Genomic DNA, 27,745 nt, shown 5'->3' with positions numbered 1-27,745 from the left:
TTTTACCAGCAGGTGGAGCCATTGTGCGCAGCTCCAAACTGACACCAAAAGTTCCAAATCCCACAGCTCTGGAACTATTATAGCTAGAGATCTGAAATTTTCTGCATTTGTGGTTGGCGTGATGTAGAACACATATAATTCAATAAAATCTGCCTCTTCTCAAGAATGGCTTTATAACTGCATTTCAAAAAAGACCTATCTTTTTGAGAATAAAAAAAAACTACTTTGAGTCATGTTTGAACTGATGCAGGTTGGTCTGTGTTCTAGTCACCCAATTTAAATTATATAAATATATAATTTGGGCTTACAGTTCCTAAGTTATCTGCTTTTCAATTTGGGTATGCAAAATAGGTGAGGAGTATCCAAAATGAGGTGGATGTTAAGAGGTTAAAGATATCTTGTTGTTGTGCACACTGCTTAATTTTACAGCTAGACTATATTTACTGTTACTATTACTTTTGCCTGACTGATAGCAAAATACATCAACTCAATAGATCAATTTCTTACAGACTGACAAGAAAGCCATCTGTTAATCAGATTGCTTTTATAATCCAGTGTTAATACCCTCCACTATTTTTGGCTCTCCTGCTATTTTCTCATTGTATACTTCTTATTGCCAATAGGACAGCACTTAGACACTCAGACTTTTTTGATCTGAGTCCCGAATAATTTTCGCTTTAGGTCTCATCACAGGATTTCCATATAAAATTGTGCTGATTGCGCCATACCGTACGTTTGAAAGTGTCAAAATCAAAAGATTTTCAAGATTCCGGATTGGCCACTAGATTTTCAGTGGTGTCAAAAAGTGGGCTTCTTTCCTGATAACTTTTGTTCTTTTTTTATTAATGTCCTTCACTTCAAAACAGCATGCAGTAATAATGATCAATAACAACTACATGGTCCTGTGTGGCATTAACTACCCCTTTAGAGAGGCATAATTAAAGTCCCCAATGGTATTGCATTAAGATGCTATAGCATAAGCTAAAGGGCTTTGACATCACTGGAAAAGACTAACTGCAAGTTAGGGTGGGCACATGCCATCTTTGATATTTTTTTTGTCCTTTTAGGAAATATTTTCTTGGATCTGCCTTATTGATGATGCAGCGTCATTTACATCCTATAATATAAAGAGAATTAAAAAATGACGATCAGTTACTCACGACCACCTTCCGATTGGGAATTGTATGATCTTAGGAATATCAAACATGTTTGAAATGCAGTCGGCCCTCATGAGGTAATGGTTGAGCATATCCTGCTGTTGAAGCGGAGCTACAGGCGCTTATGAGCTGATTTACTTTAACCTCACTCACTTTGTTTGAGCAAAAACAAGGGAATTCTTCTTTTTATCTGAATACTTCCGCAGAGACAACTCAGACCAATGTCATCTCTACAGCGCTGAGTCTGATGTCTAGCTTTTGGACGTACAGTGTGAGCAGTAGGATGAAGCATGAAGCACTTGCTTTTAGGCTACCTTGTGAGGCAAAACATTATCGTCTTTGCTCAAAGTTCAGTCAAATTAGGTCTATTAGCAGCTAATCTGTACACTGACAGAAACTTCTTCTTTTTTTAGTTAATGGTGTTTTTTTTCTTGAAATGTTTAGCCTTCCTGAAGAAGAGCACAATCCCCAAAAGTGTTGTGACACCATGCCATAAAAGCTTGAGAGCGAACTCATGAAATGTGCTGCACCCAGATGTGTAGAAGGAGCATTGCAATCGAGACAACTACCATTGAGGACAAGAAAACAGCTAATATTTTATAACAAAATAATACTCCAAAAGGCCAAAGGCAATGCTTCATTATATATTCCTGAAGTACGCTTTGGAAGCCTTAAAAATCATGATGTAGAAAATGTTTCTCTCTTTGATGTTCTGTAGTACTTAAGCGTGGAAAACATGCAAAAAATTAAGACCAGAAAGGGGGAAACACATCTTCACACCACTTTGTATTTAAAATATTCTGGTATTTCAATGAGTTTATGTGGCCATAGATTGGACCATAAAGAAACTTCCCAAGGACTTAAAAAAGGAAAAAGACATTACACATCCTCCACATACTTAACAAGAAGGGAGAGATACCACATCTTCATCCTGTTTTTTGGCAGACCCATGGGGAGCATTTTTTTTTTTTCTGACCGACTGACTTGTTCAGTGTCTAACGATTATGACGGGTTTACGTCTGCAAGATGCTGGAGATGTCTTTACGTCCTTAAAAATATCCCCTTTGCTGTGTGCACTGGCAAGTTAATTATTGGTTCTCATTCAGCCTTCTTTCTAACAGTTTCGGTTGTTTTAACAGTTTTATTTTTTGCTCTGACTGCAGACAAGAACAAGATAAAATAGGTAATTTCTGTGTGGCTGTTTCCTGATTCATGGAAATACATCAGGATTACATTTTCTCTACAAAAATATTCTCTTACCGGTAATTTTTTCCTTTTTTAAAGTGACTAAACAAAATAAGGCTCTGTGTTATGCGTTATTTATACATCCTGAAAAAGAAATCCATAAATAACTAATTAAAGGTTCACAAAGTTTCTGATCCACTTAAAAAAAAAAAATACAATTACCCCTTGGAAAGTAATATTGTGGCACTAACATTGTTTTTGCTGTGTTTTTTTTAAAATGGTATATTCATGCATTCGTTACAAAAAGAAATTATATTTTTAGGTTGGAATAAAAAAGAAAGTTTTTGATATACAACTTTTGAACAATCTAGAGCACTTTAGAAAAACAAAAAGTGATAAAAGAGTTGAACAGGTTTTTTGATTTTTTTTTTTTGTTGTTAACTGTCAAATGGTAAGAGAAAATGAGTCTTTCAAAAGATTGCTAAAGGAAAGCTCTGTGTCTGCACCTTCAAGGTTTCTCTCTTTGGTTCTTTTTCCTGAAAAGAGATCACTCGGGACAAACTCTTTAAATAACATTTCATTAAGTTCATCCATCCATTATCTGACACGCTTGTCCGGAGTGGGGTTGCAAGGGGTGCTGGTGCCTATCTCCAGCAGACTGACTTCATAATGTATATGCATTAAATAACCAGGAGACATGACAACTGAGTTTGACAGAAATTGTAATCTTACTCAGATCAGAGAATTTGCTTAGAGTTACGGAAGGCAGCTTCTTACCAACCGGGCTCACTTCTTGGGAAGTGGCCCAGATTAACATTTAAAGAGGCATTTTATACAACTCCAGTCTGTCACATCATTACATCAAACACGTTAGCAGATGAGGAGTCATTAGGGGTGTAAATCACATCCATCATGGCGATTCGATTCAGTATCGATTTCCTGACCCAACGATTCGATTATTTTCGATAATTAAGAATACACCACGATTCGATTCGATTCGATTAATCGGTAAAAAATTTTTTATTATTATTATTATTTAATTTTTTTTTACACCTTACAGGCTAAACAAAGTTTCAAGTTTGAAATAAATCAATGAAAGCTGTAATATCATTATGCATTTTCTTTAGAAACAACAGCAAATAACAGAAGTAGAAAAGTTGCATCAAAAAATACTGCAAAAATACTGCACAATATCAGTGTAATGAGTTCAATGCAATACCTCGGCTCCAGAGAAACTGTCCAACATATTTTTTTAGAATGTAATAAATATATTCAGGAAAGAGAGATGTTGTGTAGAGAGTTAGACAGGAATAAAAATAAACTAGATATAAGGGAATTGTTTCAAAGGTCATCTGGGGATGTAGTTTTTGGTAGTATTTTTAATTTTCTAAGAAGAACGGGTATTTTAGGGAGAATATAATAGTTTGTCTGGTCCATACTCCATTCTGGAAGGTGGCGGTAATGCAACTATAAGTTGTTTGCCAACCGCCATTAAAAAAAAAGAAGAAGAAGAAGGCTCCAGAGTGTTGACGTCACCGCCCCTTGAGAGACGCTCCGCTGCTCCTCTCCCAGATTGTAGCTGACCGCAAACAGTGCACCAGACAGGAGGCCAGCTTGTTTTGTTTTTATGACCGAAATTGCGGAAAACAACTCGTGAAGTTTGACCCGCTAGAAGAGCGAGGTGCGCGAGAACGCTGGGAGCCTTTTTCCAGCTGAATCTCCGCTCTTTTTGCCCCATTGTCCCTCCGTCGTCGGACTAAACTCGCCGCCACTTCCTCATCGCCTCGGCCGTATCTAGACCCACAGCGTGTAGCCCAGACCACGCTTCAATACTGAGCATAATTTAAAAATGTCTGTGTGAAGCTTGCTGCAACAAACTGCTGTAAGAGTATAACCAGGAAGCGCGGTAGGAGGGCAAAATAGGTTTAGCGGCACCGCAGCACGGGAGGGAGAATTACGCCCAGGAGCAAATGGATAAAAATAGACCGGAGAGAAAAAAAAAACATTAATCGATTATCTTGCGGACGTGTCGATGCATCGGATCGTCGGCTTTTGGATCGATGCATCGATACAAAACGATTATTATTTACACCCCTAGGAGTTATCCATGGATCCAGTCATCGGCGTCGCCAGACCCCATTTACTGGGGCACGTGCCCCAGTATAAATGAGCTGTGCCCCACTATAAATCTCATGAATATTTGCAACAGTATTACATTTTTTTAATGCATCAATTTAGATCATTCCAACGGGAGGAGACGTATATTTCTACTCAAATGCGCAGCAAGTGTGTTGGTAACTCCAAATTGAGGATGTAATAGCGCCCCCACGTCAGCGCATGTCACTGCATGAACTGCAGGTAAACTAACACGCTGCTCTCAACTGAGTTGGATGGGACACTGTGCGGCCACGACGCATTTTTAGTTCTGGTAACGTTTCTTACCTGTCAATTTTATTATTTTCCCAGTGAAACCACATGATTTATAGGCTACTAACTGAAAATTACTGCATTGGTTTGTAGATGGATATCAGGAAATTCCTCACACGAAGCAGAGACAGGGAAGCAGTAAAACAAGATGAGAGAGAGGGAGGTAAGGTCCCGTAATGAATTAGTGATTTAAGCTAAGCAGTTACATTAGGGACGTTATAAGCAATATGATAGATATTTACATAATTATAAATTTACGTTTTTTTAATGTTTGCTGTAGAGAATGAGAATGAAGGTGCTGGAGTAGGAAAGGGAGGAGGAGGCGAGACTGACTGGCAAGAGACAGGTGAAGGACAGGAGAGACAGGACCATGAAGGTGATGAGGGAGCAACAACCAGCGTCCACAAACAAGAAGGGGACATTAGTGACTTAGGGGGAAAGCATGATGGTCCGAAACAAGTGAAGTTGTCCCACTATCCCCAGGACAAATTTGGAGTAAAAAAACGTTCATTTAATTCAAAATGGTTTGAAAGCTTTTCCTGGTTAAAAAAGAAAGCCTTGTCATCAAGGATATGCAGTGTGTTTTCAACTTGCTTGATAACATCATATTCCCAACACTAATGCAGGTCATCCAGATCTCCCTCACAATCCCAGTCTACAGCTGGAGTTGTGAAAGGTCATTCAGTGTGTTGAGAAGGATCCACACTTGGCTGAGGTGCACAATGGGACAAGACAGGCTCCATCATCTTGCTATTTTATCAGTTGAAAAGGAAGAACTTTCTAAGCTGAGGCACAGTCTAGTGATTGACCACTTTGCAAAAATGATAAATAGGAGGTACACTTTAATGCTCAAAAAATAAAAGGAAAACTTAGCTCAGGATGAGTTAAACTTTCCCCCGAACTAAAACTCTGTAACCTAGGAATTAATGATTACTTCAGAATGTGTATAAGGAAACTTTTTATTTGTCAAATAAATTGGGATGTTTGTCGAATAAATAGAGTGAACACTTCCTGCAACGACTCAGGTGAAGTGCCAGACCTCTGCAGTGTGAGGAACAAGAGGAGCTGATAAGAGCTGTTCAGATTTGAGGCTCTGGAGTCCGTCTCTCTGGCAGACTACAAGGTGGATTTCTCTAACTTTCCTCAGCGCTTTGGAAACAGTAATTGAAAATGGTGGAATCTTTGTGCTTTCACTTAATAGAGCTGTTCTGCCCTTGCTGGAAAGCAGGGTTAATAACTTTTTGCAGTCTTATTACCCCCAGAGATTGGCTTCAGGTGAGTTAAGAGGCTTCGCTGGACAAGGAGAAGTGGCCTAGGGGCTTCTCAGCCTCCTCTTATCTCCGCTCGCCGAAACCAGCCCCTTCTAACAGCCATTCATGTCACATATTGTATATAGGAAGGACTCTCCTTTCTGTGTTCATGCATGTGTGACTACACCGTCTTGAGGTTTTTAAACAAATGAGCAACAAGCCAATTTTGGTTGACACTTGACTGGCATGCTGTAATTAACGAGCCACTTCAACATCTTTCTGTTTTCTTGAAGTTATGAGGGGCAGCCAGGCTTGGTACTTTCCACAGCAGTGCAGCCTTCTCTGACTTTCTCTTCTTGAAGTTTCATGGTTGTTTATCAGTTGAAATGCTTTGATATTGACATGTGTTGCAACCACTCCATAAAATTGATGTTTTCTTGTTGAGACGACCTGCCCTGACACTTCAATCGTTCTGCAGTTCATGATTTTTGTTATTTTTCTCAGCGTAGAGAAAAAGACGGAAGAGTTTATCCAAGGAACCGAGCGATGCACAAGGGGAAAGCGTATTTTATGCTCTTGTTTTTGAATATTTATTCTTCCACTTTTCTTTATTTTCAGGTTTAATAAAGTTTTTGGGTCTCTAGTAAAGTATATTATATAAAGTTGCTGATGAAGGTTCTCAGTCATCCAGGTCATAGTCATTCTGTAAAAATTCAAAAAATATCCACTGGACTTGAAAACCAAGTCCAGTGGATATTTTTTGAATTTTTACGGAATTATATAAAGTTACATTTGTCATAAAATTTCCAACTAGAAAATTTATATTTATAGTAATGAACTAGTTTTGGATGTGCAAATAGTATTAAACCATCTACTTGGAGAAGAGTACTATAGTTATTAAAGTACTAGAAAGATCCATGAGAGAAGAAGGAAGCAAATGCATCCAGATTGTTTGATTATAAACTATTGAGCCAATTTAAATTATGTTACTTGTTTATTGACATCAGTTAGAATGACGGTCAGAGAAAGAAAGATATATTAAAAAAATATTTCAAGTCCAATGAAAAAAATCAGCTTATGTCCTCAGCTGAGAAAAGATTTGGCACATTGGTGTGACCCTAATGTAAAGTACAACAGGGAAGAGAAAGTTTAGGAAAATTCTTCTAATGAAAGTGGAACTGCCAAAAAGTGTTCGAAACATTTTTTGATATCTTTCGTTATTTAAAAAGAACACCAGTCCATCCTAACATTTTTTTTTATGTCAAGGACATTAATTTCCATTTTTTAGAAATATAGTTTTGATTATTTCATAAAAAAATACATATTAAAAACAAATACTTCCTGGGTTTAGCCTTCTGCTGGTAACTGTTTATTACAGCTTTGTATTATGCATGCAACATCAGTTCTAATTTGCTTAAGATTTTTTAATTTGTCATTCATTGTCATAACTCCCTGTTATCGCTCCCTTTGGATCAAAGCAAGTGTTCTTGCCTTGATTGTTAGTTTATCCAAATCTGCAAAGCACTGTCTAAGAGTGTGCCAGAGGATTATATTAAAACCACAGGAGCTCCCACACTTTTGAAGTGTAATCAAGTTTGGTTTAAAACCTCCAAGCAACTGTTGACTGTTAAGATAATGACCACCACACTTATGCTCATGGAGGCACATAATATGACTTCATTAGAACTGAATAGTTCAAAAAGAAATTTCTGTTTATTATTCAAAATTAAAATCAAAGAAAACAATTTTATGAAAACAGTCTTCATGTTATCATCAATATTGTTTAATGAAACGCATAAATATTTACATATCTTCTCAGTGATTTATTTTTAAGACAGAAATGTCATTACTACTCTGACCTTTATAATGATGTATAAAAGTATTATAAAACACAAGTCTTTTATTAGGAGATGCAATATTAATATAGGCCAGGGCTGGCAGCTAGGATGGCTGCATCGAACATTAAGGCATATTTTTTGGGGTTCTACCCCTGTGCCAAAAATATTTAAGAAATAATGGACATAACAAACTAACTTTTTATTTTATTTTCTTTCTTTTTTTTATATACTTATTTTTTATTGAACATTTCTGAACGCATACAGTGGACAGGCAACAATACATTCAACTTCATATACAGTGTTGGACAACCGTGAGTCGTGACCATATTTATCTGGATACAAGAATGGTATTGTCCTTGCGCCTGTAGTCACTTCATTTTTCCCATTTAGCATCAAACTTGTCCTCCTGCAATCTCAGTTTATGTGTGATTTTCTCCATTACAAAAATCTCTTCCACAATGCTCAACCACTGTTCCACCGCAGGGGGTCTTGTCTATACCATAGGTTTGTGATGGCTTTCCTTGATGCTGAGAGTAGCCTAATATTTTTAGCAGGTATTCATCATCCTTTTGAATTACATCGTGTGTGTTATTTTATTTTATTTCTATTTATTTAATTTATTTTTATTAATTGTTCTACAGACCTTAAATAAGTTATTTACTTATGGTTTCTAATGTAAAAACATGTGATATAACACTAAGGACCATTTTTCTCTTCGCAAGGGGAAAACAAGTTAAGGAAAAAAGGGCTGCAGAAGTTCGGTCGATTCATAGAGATTTAAAAAAAGCCTGAAACAACTTACAAAAACTGCAATTTTAACTGTTGGAACACTAATTAAAAATTTTCAACTAGTGTCACTATGACAAAAAGGGCAGGTAAGGAAAAGTAATCTTTCAGAGTTAGCAAGTGGTGATAAATGGATAACTCTGCTCAGTAGGAATTTTTTTTTTCTAACATCACATGTTGACATGAGCAGCATGATTATATCGAACTTTACTATGATTAAGCTTTTTAAAAATAAATAAAATATGTGGAAAAGCAATTCCCACCCACAGTGGAGGGTCTGTTGTTCTCTAATCCTCTTTCACATGTCCTGCAAACCTAGTTGTACCAGATTTACTGAGGTGACAGCATCATGTGAAAAGAATATTTTAAATGAACCACAATTCAACTACAATTCCTAATGATGGTCCTTTAGCTGCATACATGTTTAAAACATTTTGTTGATTACTTTTTCATTCATTACTTTTTCCATGACTGTAAACTTCAGTGTCCATCTCAGCTCCCAGAAGGATTATTAATGACAGGATTTCAGAGCCAATCTTCCTCAATGAAGTCTGACAAATCCATTTAGATAAGGATGGTTATTTTCCATGACAGCCCAGAAAGTCTGTGTTGTATACTAGTTGGTAAAATAGTTTTCTGTTTATATCATCTTAAGCTGACAAAGTCTTCATAATAAACTTCTAAAACTTATTCAGTTCACAAAGTATGTGTTTGTTCTATTATGGTTCAAAGACTGCATTAAATTCTTATAAGACCAGATGACCTTGCTTGCTGTAATCCAATGAAATGACTTTGAAATCTGTTTCTTTATTCATGTTTGAAGCTTTGGCTAAAATATTCACTTAAATTGCAAACTGTAACCTCAAACATAAAGGATCTCTCATTTTTACTTTTTGCTTCCAATGAGCAGGGTTGGGCTGTATTATGTTTGAGCTAAATGTTATTGTAAAGTATAGTTGATAATTTTCCATTAGGATTTTTTAATAAGTATATGCAAATTAAACAAAAACGCCATCCCTTCTAATATTCAAAAAAAAAATATCAAAAAATTATTCTAAAAAAAAAAAATATATATATATATATATATATATATATATATATATATATATATATATATATATATATATATATATATATATATATATATATATATATAAAAACAACAACATAAGACCTAATTTGCTCTTTTCCAAACCCATGAAGTCTAATACCAGTTTCACAGTGAGTACTTTCCAAACCTGAACCCAGTTGGAAGCAAATAATTCCCCATGTCACCAATGTGTGCTCAAAATATGAGCTCAAAAACTGTTTTAATCACATCCTGTGCTCCTGATTTATTTCGTTATGTGCTCAATTATCAAAACGATGATGTTAACAGCATTCTAATCCACGCTGGGAAGACAGGAATCTGTTGGTACAGCGAACCAGGGAGCTGCGAGGAAAAATGAAACATGAAAGGATGATGGAGATGGAGCCAATGATAGAGGGAGAGGAGGAAAGCAAGCAAGCTGACCCAGTTTGTGAAAGAGAGAGAGGTGATGGGAGGGAGCTGTGTGTCAGCTTTACCGCTGCGGTAGGGGACCTGCTGGGCCATCTGGCGGCCCTTTAATAGGGTTGGGGTTTTACACCTGAGTGGCGCACCTCCAAAAAGATGACTGGAGCAGAAAAAAGGAAGCTCGAGGCCGCAGTGAGCCACATCCTGCAGTGAAGCAAAACTGGATTGACAGCAATTGTTGAGATAAGTTTGGTGTGCTGATACTTTGGTGCATAAACTTTTTAACAGTAATTTAGATCAGTGTTTTTCACATATTTGTGTAAAAGTAAGACAGAAAAGATCTGTGAGCATTAGTGTTGAAGTCAGATTCTAAATTGTATTATAGTCTTTACTTTCTCATACTTAAATATATACTTATTTATTTTTAGGCCCTTTGTGCTTCTGGAAATCTCAGCTTATATGCACTAAAGCAATGCTGCTGTAAACGTGCTCTCATCCTGGTCTTTGCTCCTTATGGTGCTTTTTTAAAATGCTCTTTAGCAAACCAATGGGGCTTTAACAAAAAGAAATGAATTAACATGGAATGAATTACTCTTATTGGGAGTCATGTAGGTAAACCACAACAAACATATCTAGATAAATCAACCTTATACTTTATATATTTTAGGTTTGACTGATTTTGAGTTCCTCCCTGTGAAGAAAAAGGGTTAAAAAGCAATCAGAGTTGAAGAGACAAGGTTTTGAAAACACAAAGCAATGTTATTTAAATTGGCAGGGATATAATAGTGACAGGGTAAATATTGAGTTGCATTGCACATACAGGGTGATTATCCTGTGATGGCAGCCCTACAAGAGAGAAAAAGGTCAAAACTCTCTGATCTTGCATGAAGATAAATAAGCATCAATCCACTCCAGCAGTTAATGACGTCGAGTTTCAAGTGGACTGCCTGCTGTCCGCCACTGCAGACAATGGAGATAATATGGAAGTTGTCATATGCTTGACTGGGAAAGTAGTCATTAAGGCACAAATATAAACTGAATTATCATTTCATTTCTTGTCAGTAATATGATTTCTACAGCAGAAAGCAAAACAGACACGGCAGGGGCTCAATCCACACAGCTTGTATTGGGGTGTATTTATTATTAAAGAGAAGCTTCTATTTTAAATTACCTTACATCAAAGCTTATAATATCAATCAATGCAGAGGCTTTCTTCATTCTCAGTATCTGAAAGGTCTCTAATTCACTTGAACAGAGTAATTTACATAAAAATTTACACCAGCTGTTTGGACTTCTCTTTGCATTATGCAGAAATTATTCCGAAAAGATCTTATTTAGCAATAGTACGGCATGTTTACACTCACACAGGGGTGATGATCAATTCTTTTTCCTCCTAAGAAACCTCCCACATGCACTCTGGAGAGCATTATTGTGCTCCCTTAAAGGCCCCCGCCCCCCCCCGCCCCCCCCCCCCCCCCCCCCCCCCCCCCCCCGTTTGAAGTATCTCTGTCATTGTCGAATGGCCCTTTTAATGGATCGGCCCCCACACTAACCTTGCAGCTTTTCAAAAGGAGGCTGAGCTAACAGGGACACGCGTAGGTGTTCATGCAACCATCAGAAAAGATGAGAAGTCCAAGGTAAACCAGCCACAGGTTTCTCAAAGCACATTTTAAAACCTAAATTAGTTTTGATGCATCATCTTGTTCTTTGAATACAGGCTGTTCAATTTGCTGCTTTGTTTTTTTATATTTTAACACCCATGTGTTAAAAAATATCTGTTGATGATGGTGAAAGATGCTGTGAAATAAGTGTTGGTTTGGTGTTAACGTCACAGCTGGAGAGTGCAGGGATATGAAGCTTTTAGGAGTTCTCAAAAATCAGCAGAGGTTGAATTCGGCTCTTCATGCTTTTACCAAAGTATTTTATATTAACGTTTAGTGACGTAAGCTCTGTTAAAAAAGCTTATTACATCTAAAAACACTGAAATGTTTAATGTTTGTAGATGTCTGTGTTTAAGGCAGCATCCTTTTCACCAGTCTAATCACTGAATTATGAGTATATGGTCCTGATTTTACTTTTAAACTCTTTTACACACTAAGATCAATTTAGAAACACAGAAAACTTAAGATGCAAGCTTTGATGGTTCAGCATCTAGTTGTTCCATTCAAAAAAACACAGTTAAGTTTCTGTTTGAGATTTAAGTGTAAGTTACTCATAAGTCGTGGCGTCCAAGTTTTGGACGCCACGATAACTTGTGCATAACTTATGCATAACTTATCCAAAACTTATCTCCAACACATATCAACGTATCTGACGTGTTCCAGACGACCTCTGAATGTGTTTCTAACTTCCAGCTACTGTATAATGGCATATTGGCATCATTTTGGTATAAAAGGGGTTTTAGAGGAGGAAACAGTCTCCACTCCTCCAGACTTCATCCCCATCATAGGGTGAGTGTGATGGATCCTCCCTGCGTTCACGCCCACAGCCACGACCAAAGAACTTAGCAAACATGCCGCTCAATCTGCTGCGACTGCAAACCTTTCTTTTTTATTTATTTATTTATTTATTTATTTATTTTTTGCGGGAGGTAAACAGCAACTAAGTTAATACCGCTATCTAAGACATCTTTTTATGCAGACCAGGCGCCTCCGGGCACATCGCTGCTCCCCTGTAAAAGGCATTTATTTAGCAGAATCAAAGAATAAACTATGTGTCTGCATCAGACGGCAGCTCGGATGGGGCGATCACGCCTGGTCCCTCCACACCAGGAAGTCTGGATCCCAACCTGGTCTGGACTGGACTGGATGGTTGTCTGCGGCGTGCTTGCTTCAACCAGGAGACTCGGCTCTCAAGCAAGGAACACCAACACTCCTAAATGGAACAGCGCTCCTTAAATACCAACCAGGTGGCCGCATAATGGAAGCGCCTCCCACTTAGAAGACCTTAATTGATAGTGTTAGTTTAGGCAGTTTACACATATGCTCACCCGACAGCACAGCAGGGCCATCACACCTCCGCCCATAAAAAAGCAGGTTCTATATGGAACCCTGCTCCAAATTCACCAACCATGTAGTAAACCTGGCCACCCTTAACTTATTTCTCTTACCCACAATGTATTCGGATTCGTTTAATGTACAGATTTATTCCTCTGCTCGCTCTCTAGACCAGCAACTGGTGCACTCAGAAGCTTCTTTAAAGCACATAGAAAAGAAACAGGGACAAAAACGAGCACAAAAAACACCACATGCTACAAAAGTGGAGCGTGAGATAATGTATCAGCTATTACGTTGTCTTTTCGTTTAATGTAATGGATATCCAGATTGTAGGACTGCAGGAACAATGACCAGCGAATCAAGCGCTGATTTGGACATTTCAGGGAATACAGGAATGTCAGCAGATTATGATCTGTAAACACCAGGATGTTAGCGCCACCATTTAAATAAACATCAAAATGTTACAACCTGCAGGTAAGTGAGCCAACAACGTGTTTAACTTTCCCAAAGTTTCACAGTTCTTAAGACGCCCATGAATCAGAGAGCTATCCAACCCATCCACATCACTGTCATCCCCCACAGGTGACAGTGTGCTGTCCGTGGTGCTGAAAGTCTCGCTCCTCCCAGCAAGGTTGTTTACTGCACATGCAGGCGTGGCAACATTACACTGTGACTGGAATAAATCGTCACAAGCATAATATGGTTTTAATATGTTGACATGACATAACTGGGTTTTCTTTCTCTGCTCCGGCATAGATATTAAATAATTCTGATCGGAAACCCGCTCCAGAACTGTAAATGGACCAGTGAATTTCGGCAGAAAAGGAGAAGTCATAATTGGACACAAAGCCAACACTTGATCACCCAGCAGAAATGTGCGCACCTCCGCACACCGATCAAACAGGCTTTTCATTTTTTCCTGTGTCACAGTCAACTTCTCTCTGACGAGTTTCCGTGCCCACACCAAACGTCTTCTAAAACCATTAACATAATCCACCAAGTTTTTCTGTGGAACAGGCTCTTTCAGCCCGTCCGCCACCACTGATGCTGCTGTGCGTTTTGCATAAGTTAGGCTGTCCTTAGATGTAACCTCTTAACTTGTTATGAATACGCTATGTATATGCCCAAAATTGAAAAAAAAAACATTGAAAGTCCCAGAATCTCCTAAAACTCTGGCATACGCTGGCTAAATCGGCAAGGCCCTAAGATTAAAAAAATAATAATAATAAATTGTCAATATGCTCTATCCAGAACTCCTAAAGTGGAAAAGTTTTAGTTCACCTGGTTTGATTTCGTAAAAAAAAATTCTTTAAGGAACCTTTGGATATCTAATTATTAATCAATTAATCGGAAAAAAATTATCGACAGATTCATCGATTTGCAAAATGATTATTAGTTGCTGCCCTAGTAAGCGTTGATCCCGAGCAGAACGTGGGGGGGGCACTCCATCGGATTGGATTTTAAGGGAAGTTGGCCGGAAACCAGAAGCTACTGGGCCTGAATGCGAACCTTTAAATTGATACTACTGTACTACTCATTATATGAAGGTTCAAAATGTTCCTTTGTGAGTCTAATTCTCCTTATTCGTATGCATCTACATTAATTTCATTTCAGAACATTGTTCATCTTTACACAATGCAGATGTCATTTCTTTTGGATACATTGGCTACAAATAAAAGCAAATCTGTCTTCAAGACAGATTTGTAGTATACTATAGTATAGTAGTAGTAGTATAGTAGTATAATAGTATACTTAACCTCAGTTTAGTTTGAAAATTAGTCTAATCTAAGATTTTATACATGTGCCTCTAGAGCCTAGCCTGCTAAAGTTTCAGTCAGAAAAGGGTTGTAATCCGGTAGTAGTTCCATCTTTTAAGGATTTCTCTCCAAGCAGGTATGCTCCCCTTTTTAAGCCTTATTCTATTCAATGAATCAACTCTGATCCATTTCTTGATGTCATGTTTTCTGTTGGGAAGTATTGCAGTGACATCTTGCACTCAATAGAATTTAAAACTGAATATAATTTGTGTCAATTTCTGAGGTTACATTTATACTTTCAAATTACTCTACAGAGAAACCGTCAAAAGTTCTTAGAGTCGCAGCCAGTGTGATGCTTTCATATGTAACAATGAAATACATGGAGAAATATGAGTTTAGCGAGCACCGACTGTGGGAAGGGAAGAAAATTAGGCCATCAATCTTCACTGTGTACTGGTTTTCTTTAGCACGCCATTATCCTCTTGAATTGCTATGGTGACAGAGCAAATTACCAACTGCACACCAACAGCACACAAATAGTTGCTGTCTGCTGAACAAATAATGCAGGTTACATTTAGTATAATTGTTGAATTTGACTTTATGCATTTAAACATCTGACTTTGAAAGTAAACACATCTGTTTATTATGCATTACTGTACACCATCTTTCAGCTTTCCCTTTTTTCCCTGTGCCATTTTCTTTGTTTTTTGTTTTCTTGACTTTCTAGAGAACATTCTACATATATTTTTTCTTTTTTTTTTTTATTAGTCACGTTATAATAAAGACTACAACCTAAATAAATGACTGATTCAAAGTAAATTATTTGCGACATATAAATACTTTACCACTGACTAGCAGATTGTTTTTAGCCATATTGCTTTCGCTATTTCATAATTTAAATTAAAGCTCTACAGTTGTATTCTTACGTATTGAACCCCACAACAAGTTGGAACAAATTTAACTAATATTCAAACCGGAAGGTTCCAAAAAATTTCAGCCGGTGACCTTAAAGGAAAAGTCTGGTCATATTCAGAATTCAAACTTCTGAAAGTACTTTAAATATGAAATTATTACGTACTGTTCATTAAGTAAGTGTTTTTAATTAAGAGAAATTTTCATTTAAAAGTGCTTTACTGGAGGCATCCATGTTTGTCAAAGAACACTACTGCCACCTACTGGTTTGTGACGTCACAGTGCGGTATCGGCTGTTGATCAAGTCCCAGTGCTGTATCTGGTGTTTGTCACAACGCGCTATTATCCAAGTCATCTTGAAAATATTCTTCTTCCAAATGTTGGCTACATATTACAAGTTTTTTCTCTGGCCAGAAGTTTGATGGCAAATCCTCCCTCTTCAAGTTGTCAATCCAAGTACAAACCAGTCCGTGGAGGATCAGGAATCGGAAAGATGAAATAACTAATTTGTTTTTTTTACTTTTACCCGACGTATTACAACATCCAGCTGCCATGCACGTGGGCATTGTCAGTTTCACTATAGCTCTGGTGAATTTCAATGGTGAAGTCCTCTGGAAATCTTCAATAATTCTTGTTGATTGCAGATGTGTCTAGTAGTTCCCATTGATTTTGCTTGTAAAGCGGGGAGAATGGCGCAAGGCTTACTGCACCGTGACGTCACTGCCGGAAGATGGCAGGAGGGAGGTGTTACTATATTTGGGCAAAAATGGCCCGGAATCATTGATCGCAATGAAAATTATTATTTAATTTTTTTACTAATTAATGCTAAATTCATTAATTCTCCGCAAACCTATTAGTTTTAGGTATAAATAATGATCCGCTGATTATTCCTTGCTGACTGGACTTTTCCTTTAAAACCAACAATGCAGCTGTCTGGAGATCCCCTAAAAATATTAATAATTAATTATCATTTTCATTTCAAAATAAATGTATTTCTAAAATGACATTTAATCAATTAATTACTTTTTAAATAATTTAAGGGAAATTTTTTTATTTGCACATTTAAATTTTTTATAATGTATTAGGTCAATTAAATGTTTTCTGGTAAGCGTATTTATTTCATGTTATATTATGACCCTCCATACACCTCAGGGATCTCATCATGTTTTGTAAAAAACATCTCTCGACGCCCCCTTTTGGTGTCTTGTGACTCCTCTGAGGGTTCCGAACCCCCACTTTTGGAATTCCGGTTTAAACTGTCCAGCAGTTGAAATTGTGTAATGTTTTTTGTTTGTTTTAAATTAAACAATGGCTGTGCCCGAATGTCCGCCCTAATCACTATATAGCGCACTATATAGTGGTTACACCATTTTAGATGATTGTCCAAAAGTCTAGTGGATGAAAAAGTTGAGGACTCGAAATTTCCCAAAATGCAACTTGAAAAGTAGTGATAATCCATTGTCACTATACAAACAGATATATTGTGAAATGCTGTATAATTTATCATGCTGTCATGTTTATCTCATACAATTTGTGATTCATTCATATCGTGATAATTTTCTATGGGTCGCAGAAATAGCTGCAGTTAAATTATATTTTTTCTCATAGTGAACTATACATGATATAAAAGCAGAACAAGGCTCCCAGATGCATTTTGAGTGGGGAGTACCGAGAGACATTGACTGTCTAAGAAGTGTATGAGAAGAAAAGAAAGGCCTCAGAAGAGCCAGATATATCCCAGAACGCTTTGCGAGCAGAGCTCTCCTTGCAAAGCATCATGGAATTTGCTGTCAAAGCAGCGACAAATTACAAAGATGGAGCAGGCACTATGTGGGGAGGCGGAGTCACATCACCAACAAAGAATCATCTGTCCAAATGGTCAGTTAACTGAGTTTACTATAAAGTCCATTATATAGTCCCAGCTCTATGTAGTGACTGAGGGGTTTAGGGGTTAGGGCGTACGTTCGGACACAGCCTATATATTTTCAACCCTTTTATTGCAAAACATCATTACTTAGCATACTATCATAGAATGCTATGATCTCCTAAAAACTTTATTTTTAGCCAAACTAAACTTTCAACAGCATACATAAGGAATATTGGCCTCCTCCTATTGACTAAGCTGCCCTTTTCCTCTCCTTTCAGGAATTTTCAATAAAGGTCAGGTAAAGTGACTTTGATGGCCACTCTATTATCCTTTTAAAACTAACCTTTGGTGAACTTTGGATCTGCCTGAGATCATTGTTAAAAGGTGGTATAATGCCCAACCTTCAGCATCCTCGCTAATGTGAGGATGATGGACATTGTCAGATTTAATGGGAATATTATGACTATTATTGAAATTCTTTTACTAATGAAGACATTAACATATATTGATACAATGTTTATTATATTAACAGATCCAAGAAAGGTAGTAATTTCACTGTTTACCATGTATTAAATCAAAGTTTGACGCGTCACTTGTTTTGTGTGAGTCTAAATGCAAGCAAACAGAATTTTTGGCCTTGAAGGGGAAAATTAAGTCTGTAACAGTGTGTGCTACAGTATAGGCCTCTCTCTGCCTCCACCATGGAGGCATTGTCCTCCCTAAAGCATCTTTAAAAATTAAATTAGAATTATTATAATGACAAAATTCATTATAATGAACCCTTGTTGGCTGGACATTTAAATTGACACTGGTTAAATGCAGTTTCTTTAAAATCTGTCTGACTTTATTAATCTTGGCCAGCTAGTCACCCTACCTAAGTCTAAGTTTACCTAAAAGGCCAAATCTTAAATATCCTGGTAAGTCCATTATGATTGACTTTATTCTAACAAATGCCCCCCTGATAATTACTCATATTCGAGTGTCTTCTGCAGAGATCTGAAGGATTATCTTGTTGCGGATACTTTTAGTTTTGAAATTGGGAAATGCCCGAATGCAAAACATGCATCTTTAGCAAAAGCAGTTTAAAATAATTTAATGAGCAAGCAATTCATTATGATTTGTCTTTGAACAGTTGGGGTCGAATAATCCTAGCCAGCCAAACCAATTTATGCAGGCTTTACAGCATGTTAGTCTGGAAAAGAGCAGTTAGAGCCCGATTTTAAAGCTGGGACTAAAAATTTGAAGAAATGGGTTTAAAACAAATCAGATAGCCATGGATGTGATGAAAAAACATCTTTTTGAGTCATCCAGCAGCTAGTTTTTGAAATTCTAAAGGTGCATTCACAATTTATGCCTGGTTTATCTGGTGTTGCTTTTTGCTTGAAATTCACATGACCAGCAAAAGCCTTTCACACGGCAGGCAAATTCACACAGTGGGTGAAATGCTCCTACATCATGGAGTCTGCTGGGCGTTGGTCCCACCTCATCAGGCAGACATGGATTTACAAAGCCACTGGCAGTGTTTCTAACTTTAGAAAGCTGAACAAAGCTATCGGCATTCCTAGTTTCACAAGATTCCCAGAGACGGAACCAAAATGGAGAATACCACCACCTCCTCCAGAGGCAAGGCCTGGCGGGCAATCGCTTCTCAGCAGTACTCCACCTATCTATGACCCAGTTCAGGGCCAAGCTGTGTTAAAGCATCACTCTATTGCAGCTGCAATCTTGATCTTTTTGGTTTAATAAAAGCAGTGTTGCATTATGTGCCCACCCCCGCCCAGTTATTGGTCCGTTCCATTTTAGACTGGAAAGTATTGTGCCTTACCAGACTGTGTGGTTTACCAGTGTGGCTGGCAAGGCTAATTGCAAATAAGCTGCTTTGCCAGATGTCAAGCCATGTTGGATATCCTTCAAAAAAGTTTTGTTAAAATGTAAATAAACATGCTCCTGTTTGGGTATTTAAAGTGAGAGTACCGAGAAATTCTGGTTTTCTTGAGAATTATCAACTCTTATTCAGCAATACAATTTGACTTTGGACAAAGCCAAAAAAGGTGATTCTGCAACTTGCAGATCTCCAAGCAACTGAGAAATTAATGCAATTCTTTCATCAAAAAGACTATCTCAGATTATTACTTTTTCACAAAAAAGAACCTCAACGATCCACAGAAATTTTGAAAAAAGATTTAGTCTGTTAACATTTAAGATTTCCCAAAATATATTTTTTAAATACTTTGTCCCAATCTGATTGAAATTGTTCCTGAACTGTTTCAACAAGAATTTGCATCATCTTGGTTTTTGTTTGACTCTTCAACAGCAGCCTGTGTGCCCCCCTGAAAAGCCCTCCAATGCTTTCTGCAGACTATTTTTCATTTGTGCACTGGCCTCTTAAAGAGTTATATCTCAAAAAAGACCCTTAACACAGACCTGAAAGAGCCCTACTGTAGTTTTCCAAAAATTGCATATGATTTTGTAGCACAGCCTCTTACAATCAGTTTTATTGTTTTTTTCTCTCCAAAACAAAGAAATCTCAGTTTGTAAGTCAGGTGTTATTACTCCTTTAATAAAAAGAGTTGATTGAGCAGTTTTAAGTAACTGCTTTCATGTTTTAAGTAATTTCTGTTTCTTGTCAAAATTATTGAATTTGTTTTTTTGTGATCAACTGGATCAAGAGTAGTTACACTTAAAAATGAATTCCTGTCACAAATGCAAAGGGTTCAGGGAAGAGCACAGCACCATCAGCACAGTGACAAAAGTGATTAATTATGTACTTGTTCCTCTTGATAGAAAGCAAAACTCTGTGACACAGTATTGATCTGTGAAAAGCTTTTGACACTACTGACCATGGTGCTTCAAAGCGAAAGCTTTTGAGCTTGTTGGATCATTTAATTTTCTGGTTTACATATTATTTGAGTGACTGTATACAGGGTATTAAATGCAAATGGCCTGTGTCCATGAGGGGGTGCACCAAGGCTCATTGTCAGGTCCCCTGCTGTTCATAATATACATGAATGAGCTAGGACAAATGTCTAATACGCTGAAATGCATTTTATGCCAATGACTGATTTATGTACAATTTTTTATTATCACCTGATCAATCTATTAAACCACTGAAGGAAGCTGTTAACATGGCCTAGCACACAGTTTTGATGCTAAAACTGGGGTTTTATTAAGGCTAAATTCATTATTTTATTTGCAAATACCCTGAAGGTTACTCTAACTATTTCTGTGTCTTGTCATGGAAATATCATAGAGGTTTATTTACACGTTCTGCCAGCTCGCCTGGCTTGACGTATATCCTCAGCCTGTAGCAGTTGATCTGTTTGAGATTATGGAGATCTGATGTAAATATGAAGGCCTCTGTTCATTCCTTTCATTATTGCAAAGCATTGACCCATCACTCTCAACCGTACTCTTGAATTGGATCGCTTTCTTTGTCCATCAGGGGTTTTTAGCATTGGTATACCTTTTTTATTAGGCCATTTTTGGGCTGCTGCTCTCCGTGATCTGTGATTTAATCACATAAACATGGTTGATTATATTTATTTGTCCTTAAATGACACTTTGCTGCTCTCTGTTTCCAGTTCCTTGCACAGAACTAAGATGAACGACTTTGGTTTACTCGGCTCCGTCTGGATGGAATAAATTAACTGACTTAATTCATTGAGCACTTTTAAGTATAGACTGAGGGAACTGCAGATGAGTCATGTAAATACATTTTAAGTATTTATCTTAATTTGTATGGCATTTTCTCATTATTTTTTGTTTGTTTCATTGTAACTGAGTAATTTCTGGATGCCTCTCAGTAAGAAAACTCTTGAAAGAGCATGTTTTTAATCTCAGTGAGAATTTACAGGGTGAATAAAAAAAAAAAATCACATAATTTCCCAAAGTACTTGATAATAGATACTTCATTGATTCAGTCTTGCCCTCCGCATGATGCAGGTTTCCAGCAGGGGTGGAAAGTAACGAATTACATTTACTCAAGTTACTGTAATTAAGTACTTTTTATGAGTAAATTGTAATTTTCTGAGCAGTTTTTGAAATATGTAATTTTTAATTGTACTCGAGTGAATTTTAATCTAAGTAGTTTTACTTCACTACATTTAAAACCCCCTCACGTTACTGAGTAAAAAAATAATAAAAAAATACTGATGATGAAAAAATTAAATACGGCCGGAAATTTAAACCTCTGTGTCACGGAACCGACACTTAATCGCCATTAAAAAAATAGAACAAGACTTTTGACTTTTAACAGCACTTTATTTACACAATTCAAACATATAAACAATTGATGTGAAAATAAGTGACAGTTAAAAATCACTATTAAAGTAAAACAAGTGTCAGTTAAAATCATTAAATGAGGAGCTTGTTAATAACAGTGGGATCCTGTTGCGTTTTAGTTTGATTTCTGGTATCTTTTGGACATCTAATTTTGTGTGCATTTTGAAAACTTTAAAACGTACTTTAAATTTCTTTATTCCTATCATGGTGTTGTCTGTTGGACAGTAGGATTGAAAATTGTTTGCACTTTATGGTGCAGGTTGTGACTGTCCTTGTGCTGTGAGGAAGTATGTTCTTTAGCCCAGCTGATCTTTTGCAAGTGTGGATGTCCACTGAAATACGCCTTTAAATCGATTAAAACACCTTGTGCTCAATTCGATTCATGACTCATCCTTTTTTGCATTAAATAACTCAAAGTAACTAAGTAACTTTTACTCAAATGACATTTTAAATGAAGTAATTTTGTACTTTTACTTGAGTAAATTTTTAGATGGGTAATTTTACTTTTACTCTGAGTAAAATTTAGGCAAAGTACTTTTACTCAATTACAATTTTTTAGTACTCTTTCCACCTCTGGTTTCCAGAGCCACAGTAGGCAAAGGAATCACTTAAGGATCACGGTTCTTTACTGTAGTAATGATGGTCTTTTAAACATACAATATGCTTGACATCTCGTAAAAAGAGAATCTCATTTGGTCCTTTAAGGTTCCTTTGGAGACAACAGTGCTTTAGCAATCGGTTGTGTACACCTTGCGGTTGATTCCCTACTAGGAATTTTATCATTTTTGATCTCCTACCTGATCAGTAATGTCTCACCAGATGTTAATTGCCTTTTCTTTCTACCAGCCACTGTTCCCGTAGCTTTAAACTATGCTTCCAGTTGTATCGCTAACAATATCTGAGGCCTTATAAAACAAAAACATAATTTTCCCTGTTTGTGGTGCAGCAATCCCCTTTCTAAAAATCTTGGACAGTTCTCCATATTTATGACTTGCAATTAAATCTGTCAACAGTTAAGGTATCTGAGATGTTTCTTATGTAGTACACCGGATGCACTCAAATCCCTTGGTTTTTGCATAATCTTTGGTTAAAAGTCTGTATTGCTTCTATATGAAGACTTGTGCATTTAAGGTTGCACAATATTTATATTAGTGTCATGTTTCTTTTGAAATATCTGAACACTTAGAAAGGGTTTTTCTTTTAGTGGGATTTCAGTATTTCTGCTGTAGATGTTTTTCAAACCATATATCGGTTGGTATTTAGTTGCAATGAGTAATTTTCTGTTACCTTTGAGAAGCATTGAGAGGAAAAGGAAACTTGCAGAAGGGACGTCCCATAGTGAGCTTTGCTACGACATCCTTGGAGATGAATTATCTGAAAAAACAATGAAGATTAAGCAGTAGACTACATGTGTGACATGTGTGACATGTGTACATGAGCGCCTCTACACAAAGAGCTGGGGATAACGTATGAGTCAGACTGTTTCCTTTGCAACCCGACCAAAAGATAAAGTAAATACACCTGGTGTGTGTAAATAGCTTTGTTTGGTGTGCAGCATGATCCCAGTATGTCACCATTGGGATGACAGAATAATAATTAAGACAGACATAGACCAGAGATTCATAGATTGCAATTTATTATCATTTTATTGCTACTCTGTCATCTTAATATTGAATTTAGAACATTATCAAGAAGCTTTACTCTGATTTCAAAGTGCTGGCCAGTTGATTGTGGACTCCAACTGATGTTTACTCAGGCTCTGCCTACAGCTGCTCACACAGTGTGCATCAGCTCAGTCATCTGACAAGGCAGGCTCCATGCATCTGTCATAGAGACTGAAAACCAGGAACAAAACTAACATCATCTGCTTCACCTGTATTTATTCTCTTTACGCAGCAACTGCCTGGCTGCCCAGCATCGCCACGATGACTGAGAGTAGAAGGGAAGCGCTGGCGGCCGCTGCCCCGGAGCTCACCACTGCCTCATCCTCAACAGCTGGCTCCAACACCACCAGCTTGGCCGGGCCGGGCACAGGGGAGAAGGATGAAGCCTTCTCCAAGCTGAAGAACAAGTTCATGAATGAGCTCAACAGAATCCCATGTGAGTCTTTTTTTCTTAACTCTTGAATGTGACCCACAAGTTTATCCTTTGCTTTGCTGGTTCTAACTGTGTTGCCGCTCCAACGCACGTGATTTAACAACCGACTCGGCTCCTCAGTATGCTGTCAAGCTCTGATGATCCAGATGATCTATTTATCTATCTAATCTAAGATATTGTAAAAACCGCTAAAAATCTAAAACATGAAGACACTGCTGCTGGAGGACTGAAATTAAACATTACTGCTCTAAATATTTTCAATCTTGTCTACATAGTTGGCATTTTCACCCTTTATTTGAGTTTGTAAACACTTAGGATGACCTTAACATATATAAACATAGTCTGTATGATGAAATTACTTGTAGTGGTTGTCTAAAACTCCATAAAACTACTTCCAGTTATCCATTTAGAAGTGATTTTAAAATGCTATTAAAGGGCCTCAATTACTTACCAGATAGTTGAGTTGCAAAAACTGTTGTCTTTCTGTCCTGACATCTTTTTACTTCACTTACAGAGGTTGTCTCAGCAGCTGCTGATGAAACTGATGCTTTTCTCTCTTAAAACTAGTGAAAGAGAAGGAGTGGAGCCAATTTTAACACTTTTTCCTATCATGATTTCCTCTTTTACCTATGTTAATGATGATGGTGTGCAGTCTCTTGAGGAACACTTGAGGTTAGATTAGAAATTTGTTTGAACCTGTGAATGACCAAGTCAATTTATTTTGTCCTGAAATATAAAACTCTGGAACTAAAACAGGATTTACTTTTTGTTTTGCCTTTAATCAACAAAGCATCATAAAAAGACAATATCATTTCTCACATGCAGTCACTACTAAAACACCCCAAGACACAGATCATTCTTTCTTTCCTTCTTTATTTTATTGAATCAGCAAATCGTTTATAATATGTAAGAATCGTTTATGAATTGTAACACTCCTGATTCATTCTCCACAAAAACTGTTTTTGAAAGTTTAACACTCACTGAAAAGTACGTGAGTCACTAAAACTGCTTTTAGTAGGTTTACAAATATAAAATATGTGTAATTTGAATCCTTGTGATTTTAGAGCTATTTATCTGAACCTTTCAAAGCGATCCTGATTGTATACCCCATGAGTCAGGGATGATTCAGCAGTAGTTACATGGTCCTTTTTGTTGGCAATGCTCAACAAACAGTCAAGGTCTGCCTTGACCTTTGAAAAAGACATAAAAAAAATCAATTGTTGAAAATTCATGAACTTTTCATCTTTTGTTAGGCAGTTTCTTGGTAAACACTGGAAAAGAAGTCTGCTTTCGGCACTGAATAGTGTTTCTTGCACATGAAACCTCATCTAAAGTACTCAGCAGACATGTCAAACGATTCTAAGTAATTGTTTTTCTGATTACTTTATTTTAATGTTATCAAAATACACTTACGGTAGTTTAGGAAGAAAATAATCCCCTGTTAAATGTTTTTAAATTCATCACAGTTGTAATGTTACCGGCAGATCTAACAATTCCTATAAAATAAATGATGATGCAGTGTTTTTAAATATTATCAGAGTACCTTGTAAGTTTTATTTAGTGATCCATACCATCCCTGGGGTATAAAGACAATGTGAAAGAGAGGCTACACTGTCCTTGGTGCTTAAGGGGCCACTGCCTGGAGTTTCTGTTGGGATCTGACTGCTGGGATTTCTGATTTACAGGCTTGACCTCTATTGACTTAGACTTGGACAACTTTTATTGTCATTTTGTCACATTTCATGACATTGTGGGTGTCATGGGTGACATAGTGACATGGATGCATTGGGAGTTAGGTGTTATTCATATCTATGCCTCTCTTTGCTTGGGTTCTGCTGCTCCTTTGCTTAGTGACCTATCCCCGTTTAGAGCATATGTCTGCTCTGTCGGGGTGTGTGGTGTTATTCCATCTGGGCCTGCTGCAGCCTTCATGAACTGAGACTATCTGCCCCTTGCTGCTCTTGGCTGCTAGGTGCCTCAGGTTGTTGCCCTTCACACCATTCCAAGACCTCCGTACAATCAGGTGGCAAATGAATAACAAAAACACAGTTAAAAAAAAAAGTTTCATATTTTGTTCAAATAGAGTGCCTTTCTATTAAGTCAGAGTTACTCTACAGTATGTTTGTGTCAAAAAACAAGATAATTTTATTTAACCTTTTAAAAAATATGCACCCTACTCATAATACCATTCCAATAAATGTTTTTTTTTTTCTGACTGGGATTTAAAAAAAGAAAAAGAACAGAAAATTATTTTGTCTGTACCGGATTTTCCTTTTGAAAATTATTAAAGATCGCTTAGCAGCAAATGTACAAAGTATTAGAACAGAATAGAATAAAATAGAAAAATCCTTTTATTGTCCCACAATGGGGAAATTCTACCAGCATAGGTGCCAAGAGGCATTAAAAACAATCATTTATTGATCTAGTTAACTTTTTTCTCAAACATTTTTTTATTGAATTTCTATAATCTATAATCTATAATCTGAAAATGTCATTGTCTCCTTTCTATCTCCTCTTTCTTTCATCTTTTCTCTTTTTTCTTCTTTTTTCCTTTTTCTTCTTCTGTTTTTCTGCTCTATTTACATTGCAGAGTCCATATAAACTGTAAAACTCCTTGCATAATTATAATTAAGCAATTTATATGCATGAAACAAGTGGAGCAATATGGCATTTGCCATACTGCTCCACTTGTGAAAGTAAAATCTGTTGAACTTTTTTTGGCATCAAGACAATTATTCTTATTGCCACATTGCCAGACAGGACACTGTAGAAAAAAAAAGAATATCTATAATTTATTTTCATATAAACTAAACGTTTTATATTAAGTTTTTCTTTGTCTGGATTTCTGCTGCAATAAAAGATGCCGCTCTTGTCTTACTGGGGATGTCAATAAATGTTATCCTTTGCCAAACTAAATTATTCGATAATAAACATCTCTTCCATCAAATCTTCCATGTTTTCATAATCAAATCTCCAAATAAAATGTATCAACATCTGTGCATGAGTCCATGACTTTCTTTATCATTTTGCATAAAGCCAACCATGGACATCTGAAGGATTTATTTAATCAAATTCCCAGATTTATTCATGAATACAGGTTGGTGTGAAAGTAATATTATGAAGATGGCTTAATTTCTTCACTATGGACACCATTCCATGGATTAAATTGTAGTCAGTGTCAAAAAAGACAAAAAACTCCTCAGACAAAGGAATGTTTATCCTTGACAGGAGGCAATTTCCCCAAAATAAAATCCATTATTTATATTAAGATAACTCTCCTGGCTGCAGCTTTAGAGATTTAGGTGTTTTCTTGGAACGTGGTTTTGGTTTGAAATGGATCCATGTTTGAAGGTCAGTGAGGATTTTTTATTTCAGAGGATTTTATCTGAGTTTTGCTGAGAATGATCTGCCCTCTGGCTTCACATTAAAAGTCTAGGTCCAACATAGTTTTCCTGTCCCTTCAGAGGCAGATGTTTTCTATTTATTTTCTTTTTTTTTTATCATTTATGAACTTATCTTTGATACTCCTCTGGTTGAAAAAAGTTTTCTGAGCTCATCCAACAAAAACCCTACTGACCATCATGCAGGTTGCCGCCGCTCAGTCATACCTATTACTGTTTTCTATCACCTCATTCCCTCTATCAAAAGGAGGGGACTTTGCTCTGCTGTGCTGCCAAGCGGATGATGAATGCCCAAA

At 36.9% G+C, this 27,745-nt stretch overlaps 1 protein-coding gene across 3 annotated transcripts in view; it reads left to right on the top strand.

Moving 5' to 3' along the window:
• Nucleotides 1-27,745, top strand: part of syt1a (synaptotagmin Ia) — a 251,779-nt gene that overhangs the window by 157,249 nt on the left and 66,785 nt on the right. For all 3 annotated transcript variants that reach the window (XM_038281327.1, XM_038281328.1, XM_038281326.1), the window contains one exon: nt 23,848-24,051. In XM_038281327.1, the coding sequence (XP_038137255.1) occupies nt 23,877-24,051 (175 nt within the window). In that variant the 5' untranslated portion in view covers nt 23,848-23,876. The remainder of the gene's footprint in view (nt 1-23,847; nt 24,052-27,745) is intronic.

The sequence above is a fragment of the Cyprinodon tularosa genome, unplaced genomic scaffold, assembly GCF_016077235.1.
Source record: "Cyprinodon tularosa strain WSP-4 unplaced genomic scaffold, ASM1607723v1 ctg17, whole genome shotgun sequence".
NCBI lineage: Eukaryota > Metazoa > Chordata > Actinopteri > Cyprinodontiformes > Cyprinodontidae > Cyprinodon > Cyprinodon tularosa.
The sequence above is the reverse complement of the archived record's forward strand: the minus strand, read 5'-3'. Positions and strand labels throughout refer to the sequence as shown.